The sequence below is a fragment of the Copadichromis virginalis genome, linkage group LG14 (genome assembly GCF_057382275.1).
Source record: "Copadichromis virginalis isolate Kocher_CV1m ecotype Utaka linkage group LG14, C_Virginalis_male_GT1.1, whole genome shotgun sequence".
NCBI lineage: Eukaryota > Metazoa > Chordata > Actinopteri > Cichliformes > Cichlidae > Copadichromis > Copadichromis virginalis.
In genome coordinates, this window is record NC_140631.1 from 39,694,612 (window position 1) to 39,716,924 (window position 22,313).

The window sequence follows — 22,313 nt, forward strand, 5'->3', positions numbered from 1 at the left end:
GTCCAGTAACGCATTAACCGCTGTGTCCAATCAGGAACGTTAGAGTGACCCGTGAACGCGCTTCGATAAAGCGAAACCTTATTTTTCCAGACATGTTTGCGCCTGCACCGCTGCTGTTACAGAACTGCCAGAGAAATGAGAGTTCGGGTCTTACCGCCGTCTTGTCGGTCTGAACCGACTCCGAGAGCAAGAAGAGGAGCAGCGCGCGGCAGGTGAAGGTGAGCGCGAGCATCATTGCTGCCACGGAGGAGCACACGCGGAGCGGCCGCGCGCCGCTGGCTCTCTGGTGTGCAGAGGTTTCAGAGCTGAGGCCGGCCACAGTTTGAGCGCGCTGGCGTGATCGAGGAGGAAGAGAAGAGGCACGTCGGGACTCAGGAGCCGCTCCTTCCGACCTGCTCACGTCCTCATGCTGCTGCGAAGTGGTCGCGAGCTCCTCCGAGGAGTGTGGCTCAGCACGCGCACATGAGACCCTCTGCTTCCCAAAGTGTACTGCCCATTTCCGCTCTCCTCGTGCCAAAAACGCTAACGCAATCCAAAGGGTGAAGCACAAAGCTCTCAAACTTACACGCTTGTAAATCCAGTCCAGTCTCTCTCACAACACCTGGAGCCACTTCTGAAAGCTCAAGAAAGCAATTTAGACTCAAATAAACAAAAGAAAAATGTGTTTATTTTTACAACTGCATGAACATCTGTGTGCACGAAGGAGAGACAAAGTAAAGGAAAAACCCAAAGCCCCCTCTAAAGTTAAGGGGTCTGGGGTATTTTCAGCATTTAAAATGAATAAATTAAAATTAAATTAGATTAAAAGATTTTATTAGAAACTTTTGCGCTATGTATGATTCTCAAGCTCCCGTGTAGCCCTGTGCCCTCATACAGATGTATTATTGAAATGGTAGAGTGGTCTACAAAGCGGTGAAAGAAAGATTTCTTCCCAAGTTAACTTACAATCCTGTATATCCTCCTGGTACAAAAGATTTAGCATCAATATATATGCTTAAAGTATTGAAAGGTGTCGCCCCGTTTCCCCTCCGCACACGCCCGTGTTTCAGTGCACTGATTGGGACAAATATGGAGATGCTGCGTGAATGCGTTTATTTAAAATAAACAAGTAGCTTGTGATCGGTACTACTTTAAATTAAGTGATTTTATTACTTTTTTTTACTTGATCAGATTTTCATCTTTTGGAGGCAGTAAAAAAATTTGCACTTCTAACATCAAGTATAAAGATAGTTATGAATTTGAAATTGGAGGAATTCACTAAATGGAAAAACATCACAAGCAGGGGAAAAAAAAAACTTCCTAAGTGAAAATGTTAAAAATAGTAACACAATCATGGATCATTGAACTTTAAGAAGAACAAAGATTGTTTCATGAAACAACTATATAAAATCAGTTTCTGCGTGATCTCCTTTATCCCATGATCTGTTCTCTTACCTGTCTGAACACCTACGATAGATTGCGCACAGACATGTTAAATTGTGCTCTCAGCACCCAAAACACCAAGTTACTGGTGTTTTGGAAGAATGCAGCTCCATGCCTGTGTGCTGTGGGTTTCTTTTTCTTTTCATTTGTCTCCCTTCAGTGAGTGCTACTGGCACAGAGGATGAAGTGTACCAATATTTCCTTTAGCCCACAAAAATCTCTGTGCAGGCTGAGCATGACTCAAATGGTATCAACTCCGTATTTATATTAGAAAGCCTCACTGGCTGCTTGGCTGGGAATCATGTAATAGCACTTCACGTGTCCTAAACTGCACGCATGACTATAATTTGTATTTCATTGTAATTCTCACCACCTAGCAGTGTGGCTCTCTGGCGTTCTGTTACTTTCATATCATCTCTCGTTAAATATTCTCTCTGCAGAGTCAGCACATGCAGAGTAATGCATTTATGAGAGCTTTATGACGTGTATACTATCATGAATGTTTTAGTCTTCAACTTTCAGAGCTTTGTATTTTTATTGGCCTCTTGGTGAGGATAATGGGAAGTTAATGTACATGTGAAATTCGGGGTTTATTTTGTAATTACAAGCTTTAATGTGATTTAAATGTTCCACCTCTGCAGTCTTTTGCATTGACTCCAGGTTCTCAGTAATTCATGAACGCTCAAACAATCCCACTGGCTAACTTATCACGGTCATTTTGAGGGTTAAGTGGACATTTCCTGTGGACTTAAAGAAAGTCACCTGGATAAGCCAAATTGTGCTGAATGATGTTTCCTTCAGATTGGTCAGCAAACAAAAACTGCTGCAGTAACCACAGCATGCCTTAATCACTCTGAGTGTAAAAGATGTTACTGAAGACCCATTTTAGTTTGTTTACATTTGCCTAAATGACTTTGGTAACGCTACAACAAACCAAAGATTATCACAAAGTACAAAGCTGGAGATTTGTTTCCTTTTTACAGTTAAAGAGAAAATCTGCTCAAGTTTAAAAACACAGACACGCACAAGAACGAGGCATGAAGACAGTCGCAGGTATTTTTGTAAGGAAACTTTTTATGTGTGCTTTGTGAAACTCACTTATCATTAGAGACAGAAGGCGTTGCAGTTTCCAGTACAGCAGATAAGGTTTGATATTAAAGAGTACAAAAAAGGAAAAAAAAAAAAAAAAAGAAACAAAATCACAATTCCAGAGTTCATTTCTTTACAACCTCGCAGGGAAAAAAAGAATGAAAAAGAGAAACAAGCTTTTGGTCCGAGTCTTCTCTTCCCGCTTCCTTCCCGTCATCTCCCCCTCCTCTCCCACGAAGACGGGAGAAATCACTTGTCCTCCGTTTAATTTTGACAGGAAACTCAGGCGGGACCTGGTTTGATGACCACAGCTTTCCCCAGATATTGAGCGCACAATATGATTGCATAGTTCTTTTACATAACAATTTTCCTTTTTTTAAAAAGTTTTTCTTCGTTTTGCGTACAGTGGAATGTTTACACAGAGACTCCCCAAACGTTCCCCTCCCTCCTTCCTTAGCAGTGATTTTTTGTACTTCTCTTCAGAAACAAGTGAGGGGAAGGAGGGGGGAGAAAGTGAGGGGGAGAGAGATAGAGGAGGGAACAGGGCTGTAGCCACCAACAGGCACGCTTATCTATTAAATACTTTCACCTTCCCCCTCACGAACCTTCATTCGGCCAATCAAACGGATCAGTGACATCCCGCGTATGTATGCCAGGTAGATGAAACTCGACTAACTTTGAGTAATACAGTATAAACTTTTATATAAATGTGAGGTTTTCGTACTTAAACAAGCACCCGATGCCTAACAGAGGAATAATTTCACAGAAGCAGATATTTGTAATTATTATGCTGTTGCTCATCATGGATTTTATACAGGAGAAGGCCTTTAGGTCAACTTTTCCATGGTTAGTTTGGCCAAAATTAAAAAGTAAAACCTGAAGAAAAGACTTCTGGAAGCTCAAACCTATCCACTGGTGAAACTGCTTTTAAATTTCTCTGTTTTCTTGTTTCATTTTCTTTATTATCTTTTTAATAATAAATGTCTACTTTGCCCTACTGAAAGGCCTGCAGTTGATTACTCTCAACGGCTGGGACTCTGTGTGTGTCATTCTTCAGACTGAAAAAATAAGTATGTACAGCGCTAAGCCCCGCCCACCCCCACCTCCCACCACCCACCTGGTCCAGAAAACGAATGAGAAAGGAAAAAAAGAGGGGAAAAAAAAGAAAGAAACGCAGACAGGAAGAGGAAAAGAGCTGAGGTTAGACAGGTCACCTTATCCAGCAACGTGGGAATTATGGGTGAATAGGTCATTTTATCTGTGGTTGGTCAACTCCCCCGCCCCTCCATCCCACCCTTCTGACCCTTGACCCCGCAGCATAACTCTCTCCAGGATCTAATACATAAACTTGCCAGTCGCCACATCAAACCCCCCCCCCCACACGGCCTGGACCCCCGCCCGGCAAGAAGAAGAAAAATTATAATAAAATAAACAAAAATTAGCATAAGTATCAGATTAGCTTGTGCCCCCCCATAATCCTAACCCCCGTCCCTCCCCGTTTAAACCACATGAAGGCAGAGAGGGTGAAGCTAAGGACCCGCACTACAGAGCAACTCTGCCCCCCGTCCCACAGACGCCCCCAGATGTGCCCGTTCAAATAAACCTTTATGACAAACTGATGCTGAACATCCTTTTGTGACAGTGGGGCTGGAGGCCAAACCACGAGAACTACAGCTCAATCAGCAAGCTCTTAACGATTTCTAAACCGGCACTCGCAGGGGCACATCGTGACCACCACTCAAAATTCTTCCCAGCGCTCGACTCACGGCGTCTCCTCTACCTCCCTCTCCCTCCCCTCATCTGTCCAGCCCTCCTCCTCGTCTCGCCTCCTCTACAGGTCACTCTCTCCATACAGGGCGGTGGAGAAGGACATGTAGTCGAGGGCTCCGGGGACAGCGTCGGGCCCCGTGTAGGGTGCCATGCGGGCGATGCAGTACTCCGCCTGGTCTGGAGGGAGCTCCCGCCTCAGCTCATCAGCTGTGATGTAGTTCTGGTGGAAACAGGAGGCAAAGAGTTCACTGCTAAAGCACTAAATGACAGACGGCTTAATAGAGATGAAAAACTTATGTTATTGATCTTCTAAGACAACAGAGGATCGTATTATTGGCTGAATATCATTATTTTGTTCCAAACTCATGTTTGATGGATCATTTCAGATCACAAGTTCAAGTCTGGAGATTGAATATCTTGGGATCTTTAAACCGAGTTAGTTTGGACCTGTGCGTCCCAGTTACTCGTCCATTTTTCCTGAGGACACACACTCTCACAGCAGACTGTTAAGAGGACACTTTTCCTCAGGGCTGCACAGCCCACTTTGAGGACCACTGCTCTAAAGCACCGTGCAGGTCCAAGATACAACTGAAGTCCTATAAAACTTCTCCAAATGTCAGGCTGTGTGCGCCTGAGGAGCTGATGTCATAGAAGTCACTAAGATTTTCCAAAGCTTTAATCACTCAGTGTTTTAGGGGCCAGTGCTTAAATGAACCATAACACAGACAATCTGGGCTGCTGATGCAGCTTAAAGCCAAAGTGCTCATGCTTGTTATTATTATTATAAATCCTAATATCAACCTGTGAGGCGTCTCTAACAAAAAGGAATATTCTGCACAGATTCAACCTCAAGCTTGTGTTGACTTGTAGTTGTGAACACAAATACTCCCTCTGCTGGTGGTCAGCGTCCTGCTGCACATTTCTTTCTCCAGTATTTTTCTTGTCCAATCAAAAATGAGCACTGATGTCGTTCTGCACTCACCTTATCAGCAGCCAGGATCTTGAAGGAGGCGATGACCTGGTCCGCGGTGTCCCTGTCGGTCGTTTCCGTGGACATGAAGTCGATAAAGGCCTGGAAGGTGACGGCGCCGCTGCCGTTGGGGTCCACTATACCCATGATGCGATTAAATTCGGCTTCGCCCTGGCATCAACAAATTACAGGTTAACCCAGAAGAGACTGCGCTTTGAACTCAGGGAACAGACGCACAGTTACAGGAGCAAACTGAAGAGGCATTAGCCACAGCCAGAGGTTAGTCTGTGGTCATTTTATTTCATATTTAAGTCAGTTTTTATTCAAATGGCCAAAAAGGGACAGAAAAGTGAATAGATTTCTGTAAAATGAGGGGACAGCCTCACCGTTTGGAATTGTCTGGGAATCAGAAAGAGTACTAAAACCCCTGCAGTTTGTAAGCATGTAAAATATAGGGACTACCATTAAGTCCTAATGGGAGTCCCAATATGTGGTTGGGATGGAGGGAAAAAAAACAGACAAATGATGACACGAAGAGAAAACAGTGAAGAGTAATTTGGATGTCTACATGAAAAACATCAGCTTCCTTCAGTTAGTACTGATCATCAAGGATGTTAAAGTGACACATGTGACAAAAAAGGACAGGAAGTGAGAGCATCAGAGGGAGAGCACAGGGTGTCTGCAGGTATCAGGTCACATGCAAATCCACAAAATATCCAAACAGAAAATATTAGTAATAGTTAGAAATACTGAGCAATAATTTGCCTGCCTGGGTCCATTTGTTTGAATTAAGAGTTTCACTTCCTGGTTTAAATGTTATAAAAATATGAACAGGACTGATTTTGTCAGAGGCTAAACCTCCCGCAGGGGACAAAGCCCGACTTGGACGAGAATATAATGGAATAAATCAAAAAGTTCTAGCTTCCATATCCATATCCTGTCCCTCTGATTCAGGTAAAAGCAAAAACACAGAGCATCCTTAATTGCTTCTTTTGGGTGCTTCAAAGCTTGTGACTAATTAAACTGCATTAGGATATTTCTGGACCTGCAGACACCCTGAAAGAGCTTCATGCCAGCAGCAGTACCAGGCTGTTTCCTGTAGAAATGAGTAGAGCCCGGAAATCATCTGACATCATCTGTCCTGATCGCTTCTGCAGGCCGCCACAGCACAGGATAGGTCGGAGGGAGGAGGTGGTGAGTAGACAAAGACGGAGTCAGAGAGATACGAGGGACAGAGAGAAAGCAGCAGAGTGAAGGATGGACAGAAATATTGAGATCAAACAGTGAGTGAGTGAGAAAAAAGCCATAAAAAGCACAAACAGTTAACAGAAAGTCTCGCAGCAAAGTAAAAACCTGACGGGCAGACAGACAGCTGAGGGGTGGGGTCCGTTCAGAGAGTGAGCTGAAGCAGCACAAAGCAACAGAGACCCCCGGTGGACAAACAGGGACGCAACACCTCCATGAACCTCCATGCCGATGGACTGAACCCTGCCTGAACACAGAGCACGGCAGCAGGCTCTGAGCAGGAGCACCGACTGATCACTGACCAGTTTCACTTCATCACGCCACAGAGTATCAAAAATAGAAACCTCATTTAGTTGACCTAATTATTAATACTGTAATTGTTCAACCTGCTTATCCAATTTTATTTTATGTCGAAATAGTTTCTTTTCATTTTTGTCTATTTCAGGCTGTTTCTGGTTACTTTTTTTTATTTGCAATGCAAATTTTTATGGCTTCAAAACATCAACCATTTGTAGCCGGTGTGGAAAAAATAAAATCAATTAAGCTACAAATGTTGCTAGATGCTGAATTGTCTGACTTCTATATGTCAGTGTATAAAATCAGTAAAAGAAACATCAATTGTGATTGGCTGAATGTGGCTGTGATCTCTGCGCTCCTGCTCAGAGGCCGATGACGCCGGCTCTCCCTCCGTCCAATCCTTGAGCTCCTACCTGCTTGTCCTTCTCCACATCGTAGCCCAGACTGATCAAACAGGCCTTGAACTCCTCGGCCATCAGGGCCCCGCTGTGGTCCTGAGATCAGCCAAACACCCAATGACAGAGCACCGCATCGTGAGGATGAACCAATCGTAACACAGGGATGGTGGCGGTGGAGGACAGTGACCATGAGATCCACAGCATGCAGGGAGACGATGAAGACATGGAGGACGAAGGGACACACATTTATGGATGTTTAGACAATGTCGCCACACACACACAAACCCCCACACCCACTCAAGAGCTGTGATGTTCACAAACTGTCACTTTTTAATCTCCACCAATCACGAGCGTGAGTGAATAACAAAGACAGATGATCCCGGTCCTCTTCAGTCCAGAGCAGCTTGCATTCATGGACACAGCAATGAACTGTTGTGGTTTCACAAAAGACTTTCACTCAGAGATCCACTGTTTTAATGCAGTTGTTACCTTTTTATGCTTATTTTTTATGCATTAAATTATGATACATGTTAAGGCCTCAAAAATTTAAAAATTAATCTATATTTAAGGGAGAACAAACCTCAGTTTCAAAAACTGTGGTGTCGTCTCTGCAGCATTTTTAAATGTATATAGTTCAGAATTTAAATAATTAGCAAATCACTGCATTCAGTTTTTATTGAAAACTGACACAATGTTCCCAAATTTAGAGAAAAGTATCCATGCAAAGACTGAAATGGGGTCAGCGGGTTGCTACAAGTGCTTTCTTTGTACTGAGTGCGAAGAATAGTTCCAGTGTTGTGTCGTCAAGAAATAAACACACTGATGTGACGAACAAAAAGACTGACGGGTGAGTGACCACCGTGTCAGATAGCGGCATGAATGAGTGACACACACAGAGCGGCATGAGATGGTGAACGATGGCGGTGTCGTCCTCCTCTCTGACAGCTGAGAGCTTTCAATCATCACGTTTAACCACCGCAAAACACAAAAAATGACATCTGGTAGGTTTAGTTTAGTTTTTTTAAATGCAGAAAACAGCGTTCCAAAGGGATGACAGACATCTGCAGGTTTGCATGTCCAGTGAGGGGAAAAAGACCAAGTGCAACCCAAAAATAACACATTTCAAACCAAATGTAGCATTTCTTAGCCGATTTAAAACAAGTAGCCTTTTGCTAACTGGATGTTTCCTCACTCTTCACCCTCCTGGTAAAAGCCAGTCACCATCCGTGCCTTTTTTTAAATTTCACCAACACCGCCTGTGCTCGCGAGTGAAACATCAGGATGAGTACTTACATGTCTGGCTCCTCTCTCACCCCCATTTAAGGTCTAAACATCCAGTCAGTCACATTATAAATAAACAGGAAAAACAGAGGCCAAATCCTCACACTGAAAACTGTTCAGGAAGTCCAATTAACCACAACTAACCCACTGCTAACGACTATACTCTACACAGACAAATACATAAGATGCTTGGTGCATCATAGCTGGTCTACACCATCATGTATTGTATATGTAATGGTAAAAATCATTAAACGCTTCATATTTATAATTTTTAGATCAACACATGAAACAAAAACAGGGTTTCTCCTCAGGTTTCACTGCCAACCTAAACGCCCAATACTCTGTAATACTGTGAGGTTTGATAACAGGGTAACAGAACAGGTGTAATAAATAACCCGTGAGCGCAGAGCTCGGGCCCTGACCTTGTCAAAGTGGTTGAAGGAGGCGCGGTACTCGTACAGCTGCTCCTGGCTGATGCCCTTGGCGTCACGCGTCAGGATCTGGTTCTCGACCTCGTTGATGGTTCTGGCGATGGTGGTGAGCAGCTGCTCCCAGCCCACCCGGAGGTGCTGCAGTGATGGGGCGGGGTTGACAGGAGAGGTTAAGAACTGAGATGCGAGAGAGGACTCGGGTTTGACAGTGTCCTCAAAGGTTAACACAAAGCATGAGCTCGTTTTGTTACAGAGCTCATGCACACATTATGTCAACACAGCTGTCCTACTTTCAAACATTTTCATTTGGGAAGTGAAAAAGACTTCATTCATTCATTGCTGAAGGTTTTGTGCGCGTTTGCGTTACCTCCATCGTGTAGGAAGTGTACTGGTTGTCGAAGATGAGCGCCTCCTGGATGTGTTGGTGGTATCCCTCCAGCTTGTTAATTTCGGGTGTGTATGATATGATGCTCTTCTGGTATTCCTTCAGGTTGGTCAGCTGGTCCTCCAGGGTGCCGTTCATTTCAATGGATATCCTGCCAATTTCCTGCCAACACAAACACACAAACACCTGAAACGCTGACACTCTAACATATTTATAAAAACAAAAAACACTTTTCTAAATAAACTTTTCCAAATGACTGTAAGATTTTTTTTTCTGTAAGGATGCTGAAGAGTTATCATTTACGGTTCCTGAACTATGAATAGACGAAGTACATTTCATTCCTCCTGCTCTCAGTAACGCAGTGTGCATGCACAGTGACGATCTAATCTAAACACAAAGCTCATGGATACAACATCTACAAACTGAAGAGCTCTTCAGGATGTGGGTAAATCCTGCACCCTGTCTTACATTTGCTCTGTGAGTCCGTGTTTCACAAAGTGTCTGCAAAGTGACAAACTGCACACAGCTGAGCAAACGTGAAAATCTCGACATAATGCTGAGCACGTTGTGACTGTGGGGGCTGATCAGTTACCTCCATTTTGGCCTGGATGTAAGCGCCAACCGTGTTGGCCTGAGTGGCGAACGTGGCTCTCAGAGTGTCGTTGGAGTTCTGCTTGTTCAGCTCTTCCTGCAGGGCGTTGTCACGCAGTGGCACCATAGCCATCGCCTGCAAATGCACACAAAGAAGAATTAGAAACAACTGCACCCACACAAACGCACAAACATGAAGCACCAGCTGCAGAAAAACATTCAGTCACTCAGCCTGTAGAGGGCAGCGTTTTTAACACACTGGACAAAAGGTTCTTCTTCTATGTAGGGTTCACCGGGGAAAAAGCTTTTAAGAGGAAAAATCTGCGCTGCGTCATTAAAGCAGCAGACAGCATTAATAGTTTACTGCTCTGGCATGAATGAGCTACACGTTTATTGCCTTAAAACGATTAACGTCAGCCTTCGTTAAACAGCAGCTCACCTGTTCCCACTTGCTGTTGATGCTCTCAGGTGTGATGGAGGTGTACGGGTTTCCGCTGCTCAGCTTGATGCCGTTGCTCTGGGCGATCTTCTGCACCTCGGACTGGATGGACTGGATAGCCTCGCGCTCCTTGTTGGCCTCGGGCAGGGTGGACTTGAACTGCTCGTGGGCTGTGATCAGACCCTGAGAGAAGGAGGAAAGAAACACGTTTGCTGGGTTTTCCGTTTTTGTGGGATAAACGCAGCTCTGTGGCTTTAAATAGTAAACACTGGAATGTTTCTTTGGCTCAGTGCTGGACCTCCGCTGTATGTTTCATATGCTGCACTTGTTTATTCACCACTTGACTTCCCAGTTCCCAGATACCTGGATCTCCTCAATGTTGTGGACGATGAACATGTCCTGCAGGTCCTCCATAGCTCCCTCCATCCAGTTGTTGAAAGGTGCCGCTCTCTTGGCGTACTCCAGGTACAGCTCATCTATCGACTCCAGCTGCTTCTCTGTCCTCTGTCGGCAGGAAAACAGAAGACGGCCTTATTAAAATACATTTCAATACATTTTAAAATACATTTGATATTTCATTGTGTCAAATGATGATCCTGTCAAAATCCTTTTAAAGCTCAAAAGGTGCTGCACAAACAGGCCGAATCGTACCTCCAGTGACTCTTTGCGTTTGTGGGTGAGGGCTCCCAGGACGTCCCACTGATCGCAGATCTTCTGACAGCGAGCGTTGACACTGGCGGCATCGTAGTAGTCCAGTTCACTGGAAAAGGAAGAAAAGAAAAAGGGGTTTTCCTTTGTCGAGCACTTCTCATGATCAGATTCACTTTCAGACGCACTTCTTTCTGTTAATCGACACCATCTGACTGTGAGGTCAGATTTTGGACGTCAAGTCTGGTTTAAAATTTTAGAGAGGGGAAAGGCATCAGGCGACTGCTCTGAGTCTGTGTCGATCAAACCAAAGTGACCTGACAGAAGCCTCAAAGCTGCTTCTTTATTCTGAAAAAATGCACAGGCGTCTCCAAAGAACACCGGAGCTGCTTCTTCACCACTTTGCTCTGTAGTTTTGTCCATTTCTGACTGAAATGTGAATTTAATGCAACTCGAGACGATGTTAAAGGAAGTTGTGAAAATAATGTGAGTGTTGGAAGAAAAAGAAGAAAGAACTGAAGTTAAAGTTGTTTGCCCCACGGGCGGTACATCTAAGAATTCAAATGAGAACAAAACGAATAATACTCCAACTGTGAAAAATGATGTGCTGGAACAGATTATTACACACCAGCAGCTTCGGGCAGCAGCACAAACCATCAGTAAGTTTCAAAATTTAAACTTGTGCATATTTAGCAGCTTCATTACTCAGAATAAATGAACCCTTACGTGGAGACGAGAGCCATCGGGAGCTAGCAGCAAATGATGCTGCGTGTTTCACCTCACAGCGAGGCGCAGGTACTATGCTGACCACAAACCCACGTGAAAGGAAAGAATTATCACAAACTGTGAAGAATAGAGCTGCCCGACCTGCTTTGTGCGTTTATGCATGAAAGAAGCCACGAGGAACATTCAGGAACCGATGCTAATGAAGTCAGAGATGTTAGCGGCTCCACTCTTACTTGAGCTCCTGCGCGATGGCGGCGATCTGCTCCACTCTGTCCTGGTGGGCGGCCAGGTCGCTCTCAAAGGCCTCGTGTTTCCGGAGCAGCGCCTTGACTTCTGACAGGGTGCACGTCTCATAGTCTTTCTGGGTAAGCATGGCCTCCTTACCTGCATGCATAAAAGCCTCACTTATTCAGAGACGAGCATTCTGGCGTCGTGAAGACGTTTGCTTCACCGCGATGGAATTTACATACCGTCGGTCCAGGATTCATGGATGGCACACTTCTGGTGGAACTTGACGGCCAGATGCTCCAGTCTCTCCAGACGCCTGATCTCGCTGAGGATCCACTCCTCGTAGCCTTTCTCTGCTCCTTCCAGATTGTGCCACGCTTTGTTGATGTCCTGAGAGCAAACAGCAAGAGTTACTGTAGAGCAGAAACTCCAAACACAGTAAAACATCTCATACGTGCAGAAAAGTGTGAAAGAGGTGGTGTGAAACTGCTGTAATATTTACAAGGGAACTTAAAGCTGGATTGTTTGTTAACAAACACAGAAAAGTAACTTAACACTGACTGTGTTAAACTCACTAAGCTATAACTGAATCAGTTTTTACACCAATCTTTAGAAATCCTCTGTTAGCGTGCGACAGGCTGCTTTGCGACTGATGATAATGAAGTTGTGTCGCGCAGCTTCAAGTGTGGTGTAACTTTTCCCATCGACTGTGTGCGAGTTTCATACCGACACCATGCGTCCTTCTGACGGCATGAAGGCAGGTCTGTTGCTGAGTCTCAGTTTAGTCTGCAGAGTGTTGAAGCTGATCTCCAGCTGGCATTTCTCTTGGACCTGCAGACAGGAACATCTCAGTGTCACTGGACACATTCAGCAGAGGAAAACCAACATTCATATGTGAGAGGGCACAGCGCTCTTATATGGCGATGCCACCAGGACAGATACAAAGGTTCCAGCGATTAAGAGCATAAACTCTTCAAAATGTTATCTGAAGTCAGAGCAAAGAAGCCGAAGAGCTGTTCATCTGTACGGGTTAAATGGACAAGACAACCCCTGCTGGTCACTGGAAAGAATGCAGGTTTAGAGAACCTGTGCATTTTCAGACATAAAATCAGAGCATTATAAGCTAAATGCATAGAATAAGGTCTTGGGAAAAGGGCTCGTGCTGCCACGCAGTGTGAGATTAACACACTATAATAACTGGTTCATGTGAATACACAGTATACAACTCTGCCTCAATTTAAATGCTTATAATAAAAGGCTGAAGAAGCTCTGTGCAGAGAGAGGTCAGAGTAACATGTGAGAAAATATTTGCAGAAACATTTTCCAGCAGACTCTGAGCCATTTCTCCTTGTTTCCTCTCCAGAGGGACACAATCATAACAAAAATGAACAAACACTGATGAACCTCAGTGGACCTCAGGGACAAGCAACCACTCTGCAGAAGCTACACCATGAATGAGTTTAAAAACCCAGATTTTAAATGTCAAGAAGAATAATATTATTTTGGAAGAAAACAAATATTGAACACTGAGTAAGATTAATGAGATTAAACTTTCCACTACAAAGATTTGGGTCTGGCAGGCGATCCAGGAGTTTGTGAGCCTTTTTTCTTTGTTTAGAAATGCTGAGAACAGTTCACGCGAGGTTTTCTATACCTTGGGTGGTTTGTGCACACAGCGGTAGTCTCTGAAGTCCTCCTGTTTCACCTGCATGTCATTTACAGTCTTCTCTTGGGTTCGGTTCTCCAGCCAGGGGATGGTCCGACGGATCCACTCCAGGAGCTGGAGGCAGAGAGGACAGTGGTGAAAACAGGACAGACGAACGGGTCGTCCTCCTTTCTCCAAAGTCTGCCGTGCAAGTAAAAGATGGCATGTTTCGATACTCACATCACTGGCCAGTTTCTCGTAGTCCTCCATCATTTGCTCGTTCTCCTGGTTGACAGCCAGCACTTTGCAGATTCGATTTGCGGCTGTCTCAGCCTATTAGGAGGGAGAGTGATGAGTGGAGCTGGACATGACTGGATAAAACTCCATCAGAGTCTACTCTCTGAGCTCAAAGCTTCATAATAAAGTCACTAAACTGAGCTTCAAAATAAGTGTCTACCGCTGCTTATTAGTACCTCAGCCTGGCCTTTCATTGCAGCTGTGACAAACGCATTTTTGCTTTTCAAATCTGTGCGCACACTCCACACGCAGGCAGTGAGGGAGGAATGTCGAGCCAAGTTTAGGCACGTGTTATTTAAAATAAGGCAAAAACGCCAATGTAGGTCAAACCAGGGCTTAATATGACTGCTACAAACATGCTCCAGCTCTCGATGGTTAGTTCAATGTGCCAAAGTCATTCTGTGTGTATTTAAAACTTCATGCATCTCCCTTCAAAACCTGGGAATCAGTGCTTCTAGTTACAGTTCATGTAGCGCTGCAGTCCACGTCAGTGCGTCTGCCTAGGATATTACACTACTGTACCACTGAAATATAAAACACAGAATTTGATAAGCTGATTCAAGGTCATACCTACTGTACAACAAAACATCTGCATTTATGCTGCTCGTCCAATAAGCTTACAGGCTATGCTTTCACCAGAATATAAGACACAAGTCATATCATATAAAACATTTAGAATAGTTTGAAAAGTGTTAATAGCTGAAAAGAAACTTGAGACATCAGCTAATGTTTCCCACAGTAATGAATCCAGACCGGTCTGGTTTCTCTAAACCACATCAGCAGCATGACCACCGGCGGTTTGCCGCTTTCCCGGAGGAAGAATCCTCGTCAATATAAAGTGTTTCATGTTCCAGCTGAGATATCCATAAATCGAAATCTGTGCATGATCTCAGTGGAAAAGAAGAAATTTAAACGTCAAAATCACCCACAGAAGCATGCATGGAAAGCAATCAGTGCAGGTGACCGCCGAGTTTAAGTCCAGCCCATAAAGTCTGGAGCATTTTGAGGGAAACAGCTGATGTCCAAAGAGCCGAGACAGAAGCACCAAAAGTTCCCATCATGCTCCTGCTCCGTTTCCTGTTCTGCAGATAATATTTGACTGAATTTGTATAAAACCATAAGTGCAGCTGAACTGTTGGATCGAGCGAGGAGAAACGCAAAGCAGCTCAAACTTCCATCTAATAAACGCTGGGCTGGAATTCCAGCATGTTGCTGTGATTTCACCTCTGATCTTTTCACACTCTAAAAACTTTAAATAACAAATGTGTTTTACCAACGATGGAAACTTTGGTGCATTTCAGGGTTTTTCTTCGCAGCGCTGAGTGTTAATGTGAGTCTGACGGGTGAGGAGCTCACCTTCTGTGCGCCAGAGAAGGCGTGATAGAAGCAGGAAACATAGGTCATTATGGCCTTCTCATCCGGCCTCAGCGTACCCACGATGTCTACGCATCACCCAGCAGAACAGAGGGAGAGAGAGAGACAGAGTGAAGCCAAAGCTACCCAAAGCTACACTTTGATTGCCCCCTGCAGGATGTGAGAGAAAGCTGAGTCAGGTGGGGGCGACGTTGAGCGCCCCCTCGTTAGTGCCACAGCTTGGAGCGCCTCCTGTCACCAGGAAGTGAGGGCCACCAGAGGAGTCCTCTGGAAGGGAATCGTGGGACGCTGGAGCCACAAGTTCAAGTGTGGGACACAAACAGGCATGAACTGCTTAATCCAGTCACTCAAAGCGGTTCATTCACTGGGTTCACTCAGCAGGGCAATGATGTCAGCACACTGACTGACTAATTCTTCTTCATCTTCAGAGTTCTATTCTCGTACTCAACTACAGCGTCTTCATCAACTGCAGGTGGAAAAATATTCTCAAATAACCAAGTGAACAAAATGAGAACGCAGCACAGCGACTGGTGAATGAAAACGCTTCCTGTGAACTGGAGCGGGCGCGATTTGTGTGACGTTGTTGAATAAATTACGATGCTGGCAAGAGCAGTAAATGTGGACGTTTCAGAGTTTGTGTTTGGTACAAACGCAGCGGTCAGAGAGCTAACGCACATAACTCACCAGCTAAAAACAAAACCTGAACTCGTGCCCATTTCTGACACACACACACACACACACACACACACACACACACACCTCGTGAGACTGCAGAGGAACAAACAAGTTCTGAATGAGCCAGAAAATTAATTAGAGGAAGACGAGCAAACAAGAGACGCATCGATTGGCTTCCTGTCATGGGCCCAGAGGGATGGGGGGGGAGGAGGAAGGAGGAGGAAAAACAAGAGGGTAACGAGAGGACAGGGACGAAGATGATTTAATAAAATTTATGACAGACCCACTATGAATCTTTAACATCATATTTACTTGACTTTATCAGAGACATGCATGATTTGAAACCAAACTTTCTCCACAATAAGAGTTTTTACTTATAGATTTGTCTCGTGCACATTATGTTAAAAGTCTAAATTTCACTTTGAGCTGCAGGAATTTGATTCTGGAATTTTGAATTTAGCAGTTTATGAAAGTGTACAGAGTAAAGTGGTTTCTGGTCTTTGTGTTTGTAAAGACTGAGCTCGTGAGCCTTCCTGTAACATCTAAAGTTTATCGACTGATATCATCCGACTAGCTCCTTTGATTTTTTGCACGTATATTTTTATCTCGGTACATATCGTTCATTTCATTCTGCACATAATGCAGATTTTATTCTGTCTGTGTTATTCATCGTTATTAGTTCCTGCCTTTGTTTCAGCCCCGACTCTGCAGGATGGTACTCCAGTTTTGCCGTACTATTGTACAGACGTGCTAAAGGTAAAGCAGAAAGCGATACGCATCTAAAGCTTTTCAAATAACAGTTCGATAAGGTCACAACCTGCAGTGCCAGATGGGCCAAAAAGCCCGAGAGCTGCTCTAAAAAGGAGGAACTCCATCATTTAACGGGGCGGGTTCACTTCTTTGCATGCCATGTTCTCTGAATATTAGGAAGTGACAGTTTTTCCAAGCCAAATCTTAACAATAGCAGCCAACATGAACTGGAACTACCTTTTCTTCCTACATGTACATGAAAAAAAAAAAATCTGCAAACAGTTATAATGAACAACAAATAGGAATGAAGTTGTGCTTCTGCATTTAGACGCTTTGTGGATGTAAAGGTTCGGTCTAACTTCCTCCCAACAGTGAAAAACTGCCAGAAGCAGTCTGATGCTAAATGTGTTTAAATTTGGTATAAGAGAAGATGTTGCATAGATCCTAATATGCTTCAACTCAGTGAATACACAGCTCAGATTAAAGCAACGTAGCTGGTGCATAACTGAATATTCTCATTTTGAGTTTGGGTTTCATTTGGCTGAGGGAACTGTTCCCTCTGGATCTGTGGAGAAAGTTTTTGGATCATGGTCAGAGTGGCAGAAGAAAATGAACCCTGATGAACCTCAGTGTGATACATGCTAAAAAGCTAACAGGGTCTCCTTTAAGAGGAAGTGAAAGCAGTGAGATTATCCTGAGGAGAGCGCCTCAGACCTGGATGCTTTTAGTGGTGGGAGAAAACAGAAACGTCCTAACGGTGATCGTATATTTCAGCATTTTGTTTGCTGGCCTTGTCCTTTTGTTTCCTGGAAGGACTTTATTTTAAAGGATGGGGACTTCCACATGTTGAATCAGAGGTTTCTGTTCATTTTGTTTTGATTTTTAGTTTTTTTTTCAACCACAACTGTTCAAAAATGTAAAAATATCCATGGGAAAAGTTCCATCTGACAGATTTTAGCTAAAAATAAAACTAAACGCAGCTTTAGTCCACAAACTCATTTCTGTACGGCAAACATTTACCGCTTTCACCAGCATGCTAATGTTGAAATCGTTTGCGTGTTTGTGTCCCCACAAACCCAGCGTCCCAACAAACCCAGCGTCCTGGCTGTCGAGACAGAGCGTGGCCATGCTGGACAGGAAGCAGCACCTTGTTAGTAAAAGGAGGTTAAAGGTTGACGTTGGCTCAGAGGGTACCTTCTGTGCTCCAGAGAAGGCATGGTAGAAACTGGACACATAAGTCATTATGGCTTTCTCATCTGGGCGAGCAGTGTTCACAATGTCTACAAGTCGGGGGGAGACCATGGTTATGAAGACGCACACATACAGGCAAGACACAGGACAAGTGATTACACAATTACAACAAGACGCACACAAACTCATTTAACGAGCTGCTGTAGCTGCCAACAGCCTGACATGCAAACAACAAATACAACGACACACACACACACACACACGTAGACACACACAGCTCAGGTACAGTTAATACACAACTTGGATTTCTTTCTGTAGAGTTTGAAGCAAAAAGAAAAAGTGGCTTGTTATGACAAGAATGGATCCTGTGAAGGAAACGTGGATGTTCAACATGGTCACACATACAGATGAACACAGGAGGAGGAGCAACGTCGATCCTGAAGATGCCTCGCGTGTCCTGTCACCGAGAACCCGAACACGCTTTGGAGATCGGGCACATTTACATGCACACAACGCGGCGACAAACCCCGTGCAGGTCAGCGTGGAGCTACAGTCACATGTACGTGCTGCAAAGACGGACTCCCAGGAAAAGTCACGTAAACTCCTATTTGATGTTACAGACTGGTCAGAAATGACAAACTGTGTCACTGTTTTAAAAAAACACCTGGTTCACTTTTGTCACACCACTTCCACATCTTACGTTATTAACAGTCACTTTGTTCTGTGCACGTAAACAAGCCCGTGATGTTTTAACACACGCAGTGACAGATCCGGCAGAGACGCACAGATCAACAGCCGACTTATTACCTTCTGCGTCCAACATCTTGGGGATGTCCAGGTGCTTCTCAGCCACCTCAAAGGCGTTGTTCAGGTTGGTTACAGGATCATCCTAAACAGCAAATCACAGACGGCAAACAAGCCAGTGAGTCGCTTCAGGCATTTGTAACACAACTTAACAACAGATATGAAAGCATTTCGATTCACCATGTTTGACCCAAAAACTGAAATATTTGAAGAGAGTGGAGGAGTGTGAAGCTGTTCACCTTTCTGAGGCTGTCGTAGTCGATGAGATCAGGTCTGTGTCTGTGGATCAGAGCGTTGAAGGCAAGACCGTCCTTCCAGCTGTTGGAGAGAAAAGACGAGTTCGGGGTGAGGGTGGAGGTGACGCTCACACATTTGCTGCATTACAAGTCGACATTATCGGCGCCGTGAACAAAAACTGTCCCGATCTGCCGCCGGGACCAAGATCCACATCTCCACTGTGACACTGAACTAAATTTATGAACTGATCTGAAACTAAATGAACTTCATTAACATTCTTTTTGAGCTGAATTTGGGTGAAAGATGGTTTGATTGATTATATCTGGACGTGTTGCATGTGATACATCATCATCAGCTGCTTCTGAATTCCTTCTCACAGTTTTTCATATTGAAACAGAGAGAAAATAATCACATTTGTCTATTTACAGCACAGTTGTGCCATGTTGCACTCTCTCCATCAGGGGGCGCCCTTTCTACACAACAGCAGCAGATTTGAGGTTTCATGTAAGCGTTGAACACCTGAGCTGAATCCAGAAAGGTTCAGGGAAGTATCTGCGTGCGCCTGTGTGTGCGCCAACTCAACTTTTATGCTGAGTTTAAGAAACTCTCAGATCAGTATTTTTCATATAAAGGAAAAAAAAAAAAAAAAAAAAGAACACTGGACAGCTGCTCACATACCACACTTAACCACAAACACATTTCATCAATGCCACTGGAGAGTTTCACTGTATCCGCAGGATTCCTCAACTGGATTCTCTCAAGGTTTTGTTGGTCTTTACAACACAATATTACTGTGTGTGAACTGCTTTCATCTGACAATAGAAGCCTTTAAAAACGAGTCCAACGTAAAGCCCTGTGTGTACGTTACCTAATGTGGAAGTTCTGCACATTGACATTCTTGTAGGGAGCCGTCTTCCTCTGGCACCACAAGAGTAGACCCTCTTTGGCAGAGGTCTCTGCAGAGAGAGGAGAGGAGGAGACAAGAGACGTGATCAGTCGGAGCACACGGGGGGAAATGTCTCTGCATCACATTCATTCAGCTGCTTTGACCGTTTGAGTCGATTAGCCTTGTGCAAGCAGACCAAGAAATACCCGAGGCCGTTTTCAGCGTGCTAAATATAAACGGCCACTGTGCTCATGAGCAGAATTGAAAATATGAGGATGTTTGTGTTTGCTTTAGGTTCCTCCACACACACTGACAAAATATCCGCCGCTAATATGGAGAATTACTCCAATGACTTCTAGCAGCCCACACCCACCGCAGCTAATTCAACTCAGACTCTTTTAATTAGCCTGCAGAGTCAGTTGTGCTCAGAGAGGAGAAATGAACCTCACCTCCACATTTATCAACACAAAGCTAACGCATACGTTAATGCACAAATGAGTCATCGGCTGGTTTTACTGTCAGAAAGTTCATCAGGACAGATTTGGGCTGTTGGGTTGACTCTGTGGGACTAAACTCGAATAATTAACTCATCAGTATTTAAACTATTTACTTCTAAACCTGCTCTGATAACATGTAAACAGCACATAACCAGGCAGAGTTAGAACTGTGCTGCTAGCAATATGTAGTTTAACGTGATCGGTCTTGTTTCAGGCACACCTGTTTCATCTTGGCTTTATTTCATCGTGTGTGTGTGTGTGTGTGTGTGTGTGTGTGTGTGTGTGTGTGTGTGTGTGTGTGTGTTTCCACTTCCTACATGCATATCAAGCCCGTACATCTGTAACTGCAGCAACCTTCAGGGCTTAAAAATGAAGCCAGTGCAGAAGTGCCAGAATCTGCAGTTCCTCTAACTTTAGGTCGGCTCTGAAAGAGAGTCGATCCCCACAGACTCCCATGATGCTCGAGTCCAGCCATGAAAATAACATTTTTACAGCCTGCTACAAAAATACTTCTGTGCTCTTTAGCTCAATCTCCCCCTAAAAACAGATGCACAGCGGGTGAATTTTTAAACTGCTCGTTCTTAAAGTGTTTCTAGTGTAATAAAGCTCTGAGTCACAGGTGAATGCCAACAAAGGAGCCACTACCTTAGGCTAGGCCTCAGCCTTGCCAATGAAGTCCCTAAATTAGAGCTCTGGAACCTGATTTTGGATGTTGGTGCCTTTCTGAGAATTAAAACGATGAAATTATCTGGTAAATATAAACTGCTGCAGGTTTACTGCACTCAGGCTGCCCAAGATGTCGGTGCTCTACTTATTTGTAGGTAACTTGTAGCCTCAGTTGTCAGTTATCTGCATTTCTGGCTGCAGCCACAAGAAAGTGCAACTTTTCCAAGTGGTCTATAAAAGCCTGCTGCAGGTCTTTGTCAGTCAGCTGGCCTGAAAAACCTGGCTGGGAGCTGAACTTTAGAGAGTTTGATTTTTTTGGTTTTTATTTAAGTGATGGATAAAAAAAACGAAGAAAGAAGAGAGCGAGGTGCGACAGTTTTCATGGATATGAATAACAGGAAGCTGCACCTTCTACAGAGATGTCCTGGATGGCGAAGCGGAGGATGATGGTCCAGATCATTCCCAGGGTCATCTTGGCGTTTCCATCCACGATTTCTATGACACACAGACACACACACAACTTAATCAATCACTGTGTTTCTCTGTTACACCCCAAGAACCGTAGTTCTTGTCCATCACTGCTGTTTTTACAATCCTACATCTGCTGTTCCATTTAATAATGCCAGCACACCCACTCACAACTACGCTTAATGTGTAACGGCTGCTGAGTCTCTGCTAATTCCAGGGAAAGTGTGATGCTCAAACAAAGATTTCTTTCATAAAAATCAGTGAAATCTGGGGAAAGATGACTTTTTACTGGCAAAGGCACATAATGACTGTTTAACGTGTCGTGTCGGTTAAACAGGGAGGATTAAATTGATGAGGAGGGCAGATTATGTGAGTATTGTGTGGATAATTTACATCAGAACTTCATCTAACAAATACATTCATTGTTAATGTGAATAAATGTAAATCCTGGCAGCATCGGAACTGGAACATTCTCCAATACGGTTTTCAGAGTTTGGCCGGTGAACGATGACGGTTACGTTAATGAGCAGATTCCACTCTTTGTTCTCAGACATTCTTAGAGGTTTTATCAGTCCTGTCATGCTTTCTCACAGACACACACTCAACTTGGAATTTGTGCTTTTATTGTAGGTTCACATTCTTTGTGGTTAATTTCGTATCCACCTTCAGCTGTCAGCAGATTTAAATAGTAAATTACAATTAAAGCGATGAGGCTCCGCCTTCACACCTGCACTTCAGGTTCAGGTAAATCACACTTGGCTGGTTGTGATTCATTTGGCTGCTCAGGTGCAAAACAAACAGCAGCGGTGAAACCGTTCAGAGGAGGATCAGTCCGATCCTGGTGTGAACAGGGACGCGAGGCGCACTCAGAGTTTCAGCTAATCTTGTAGCAGCAGCAGCTAG

At 44.2% G+C, this 22,313-nt stretch overlaps 2 protein-coding genes across 7 annotated transcripts in view; both read right to left on the reverse strand.

Annotated features, from left to right (window-relative positions):
• The window catches only part of LOC146694637 (SPARC-related modular calcium-binding protein 1-like), a 31,046-nt gene extending 30,540 nt beyond the window's left edge, over positions 1-506 (reverse strand). The window contains exon 1 of the mRNA XM_085430900.1: positions 155-506. Coding sequence (XP_085287026.1) covers positions 155-235 — 81 coding nt within the window. The 5' untranslated portion in view covers positions 236-506. The remainder of the gene's footprint in view (positions 1-154) is intronic.
• Positions 507-2,476: 1,970 nt separating this feature from the next.
• The window catches only part of LOC146694638 (alpha-actinin-4-like), a 55,755-nt gene continuing 35,918 nt past the window's right edge, over positions 2,477-22,313 (reverse strand). The window contains exons 4-23 of one of the 6 annotated variants that reach the window (XM_085430906.1): positions 21,351-21,437; positions 19,762-19,849; positions 18,896-18,974; positions 18,660-18,741; positions 17,856-17,941; positions 13,806-13,898; positions 13,575-13,700; positions 12,647-12,751; positions 12,163-12,310; positions 11,926-12,076; positions 10,970-11,078; positions 10,682-10,822; positions 10,319-10,501; positions 9,881-10,015; positions 9,271-9,450; positions 8,895-9,041; positions 7,207-7,287; positions 6,337-6,402; positions 5,264-5,422; positions 2,477-4,501 (exon numbers count right to left, since the gene is read on the reverse strand). In XM_085430906.1, coding sequence (XP_085287032.1) covers positions 4,343-4,501; positions 5,264-5,422; positions 6,337-6,402; positions 7,207-7,287; positions 8,895-9,041; positions 9,271-9,450; positions 9,881-10,015; positions 10,319-10,501; positions 10,682-10,822; positions 10,970-11,078; positions 11,926-12,076; positions 12,163-12,310; positions 12,647-12,751; positions 13,575-13,700; positions 13,806-13,898; positions 17,856-17,941; positions 18,660-18,741; positions 18,896-18,974; positions 19,762-19,849; positions 21,351-21,437 — 2,405 coding nt within the window. In that variant the 3' untranslated portion in view covers positions 2,477-4,342. Of the gene's footprint in view, positions 4,502-5,263; positions 5,423-6,336; positions 7,288-8,894; positions 9,042-9,270; positions 9,451-9,880; positions 10,016-10,318; positions 10,502-10,681; positions 10,823-10,969; positions 11,079-11,925; positions 12,077-12,162; positions 12,311-12,646; positions 12,752-13,574; positions 13,701-13,805; positions 13,899-15,218; positions 15,305-17,855; positions 17,942-18,659; positions 18,742-18,895; positions 18,975-19,761; positions 19,850-21,350; positions 21,438-22,313 lie in introns of those variants that run through there. The other 5 variants (XM_085430903.1, XM_085430902.1, XM_085430904.1 and 2 more) reach the window with 5 other exon arrangements.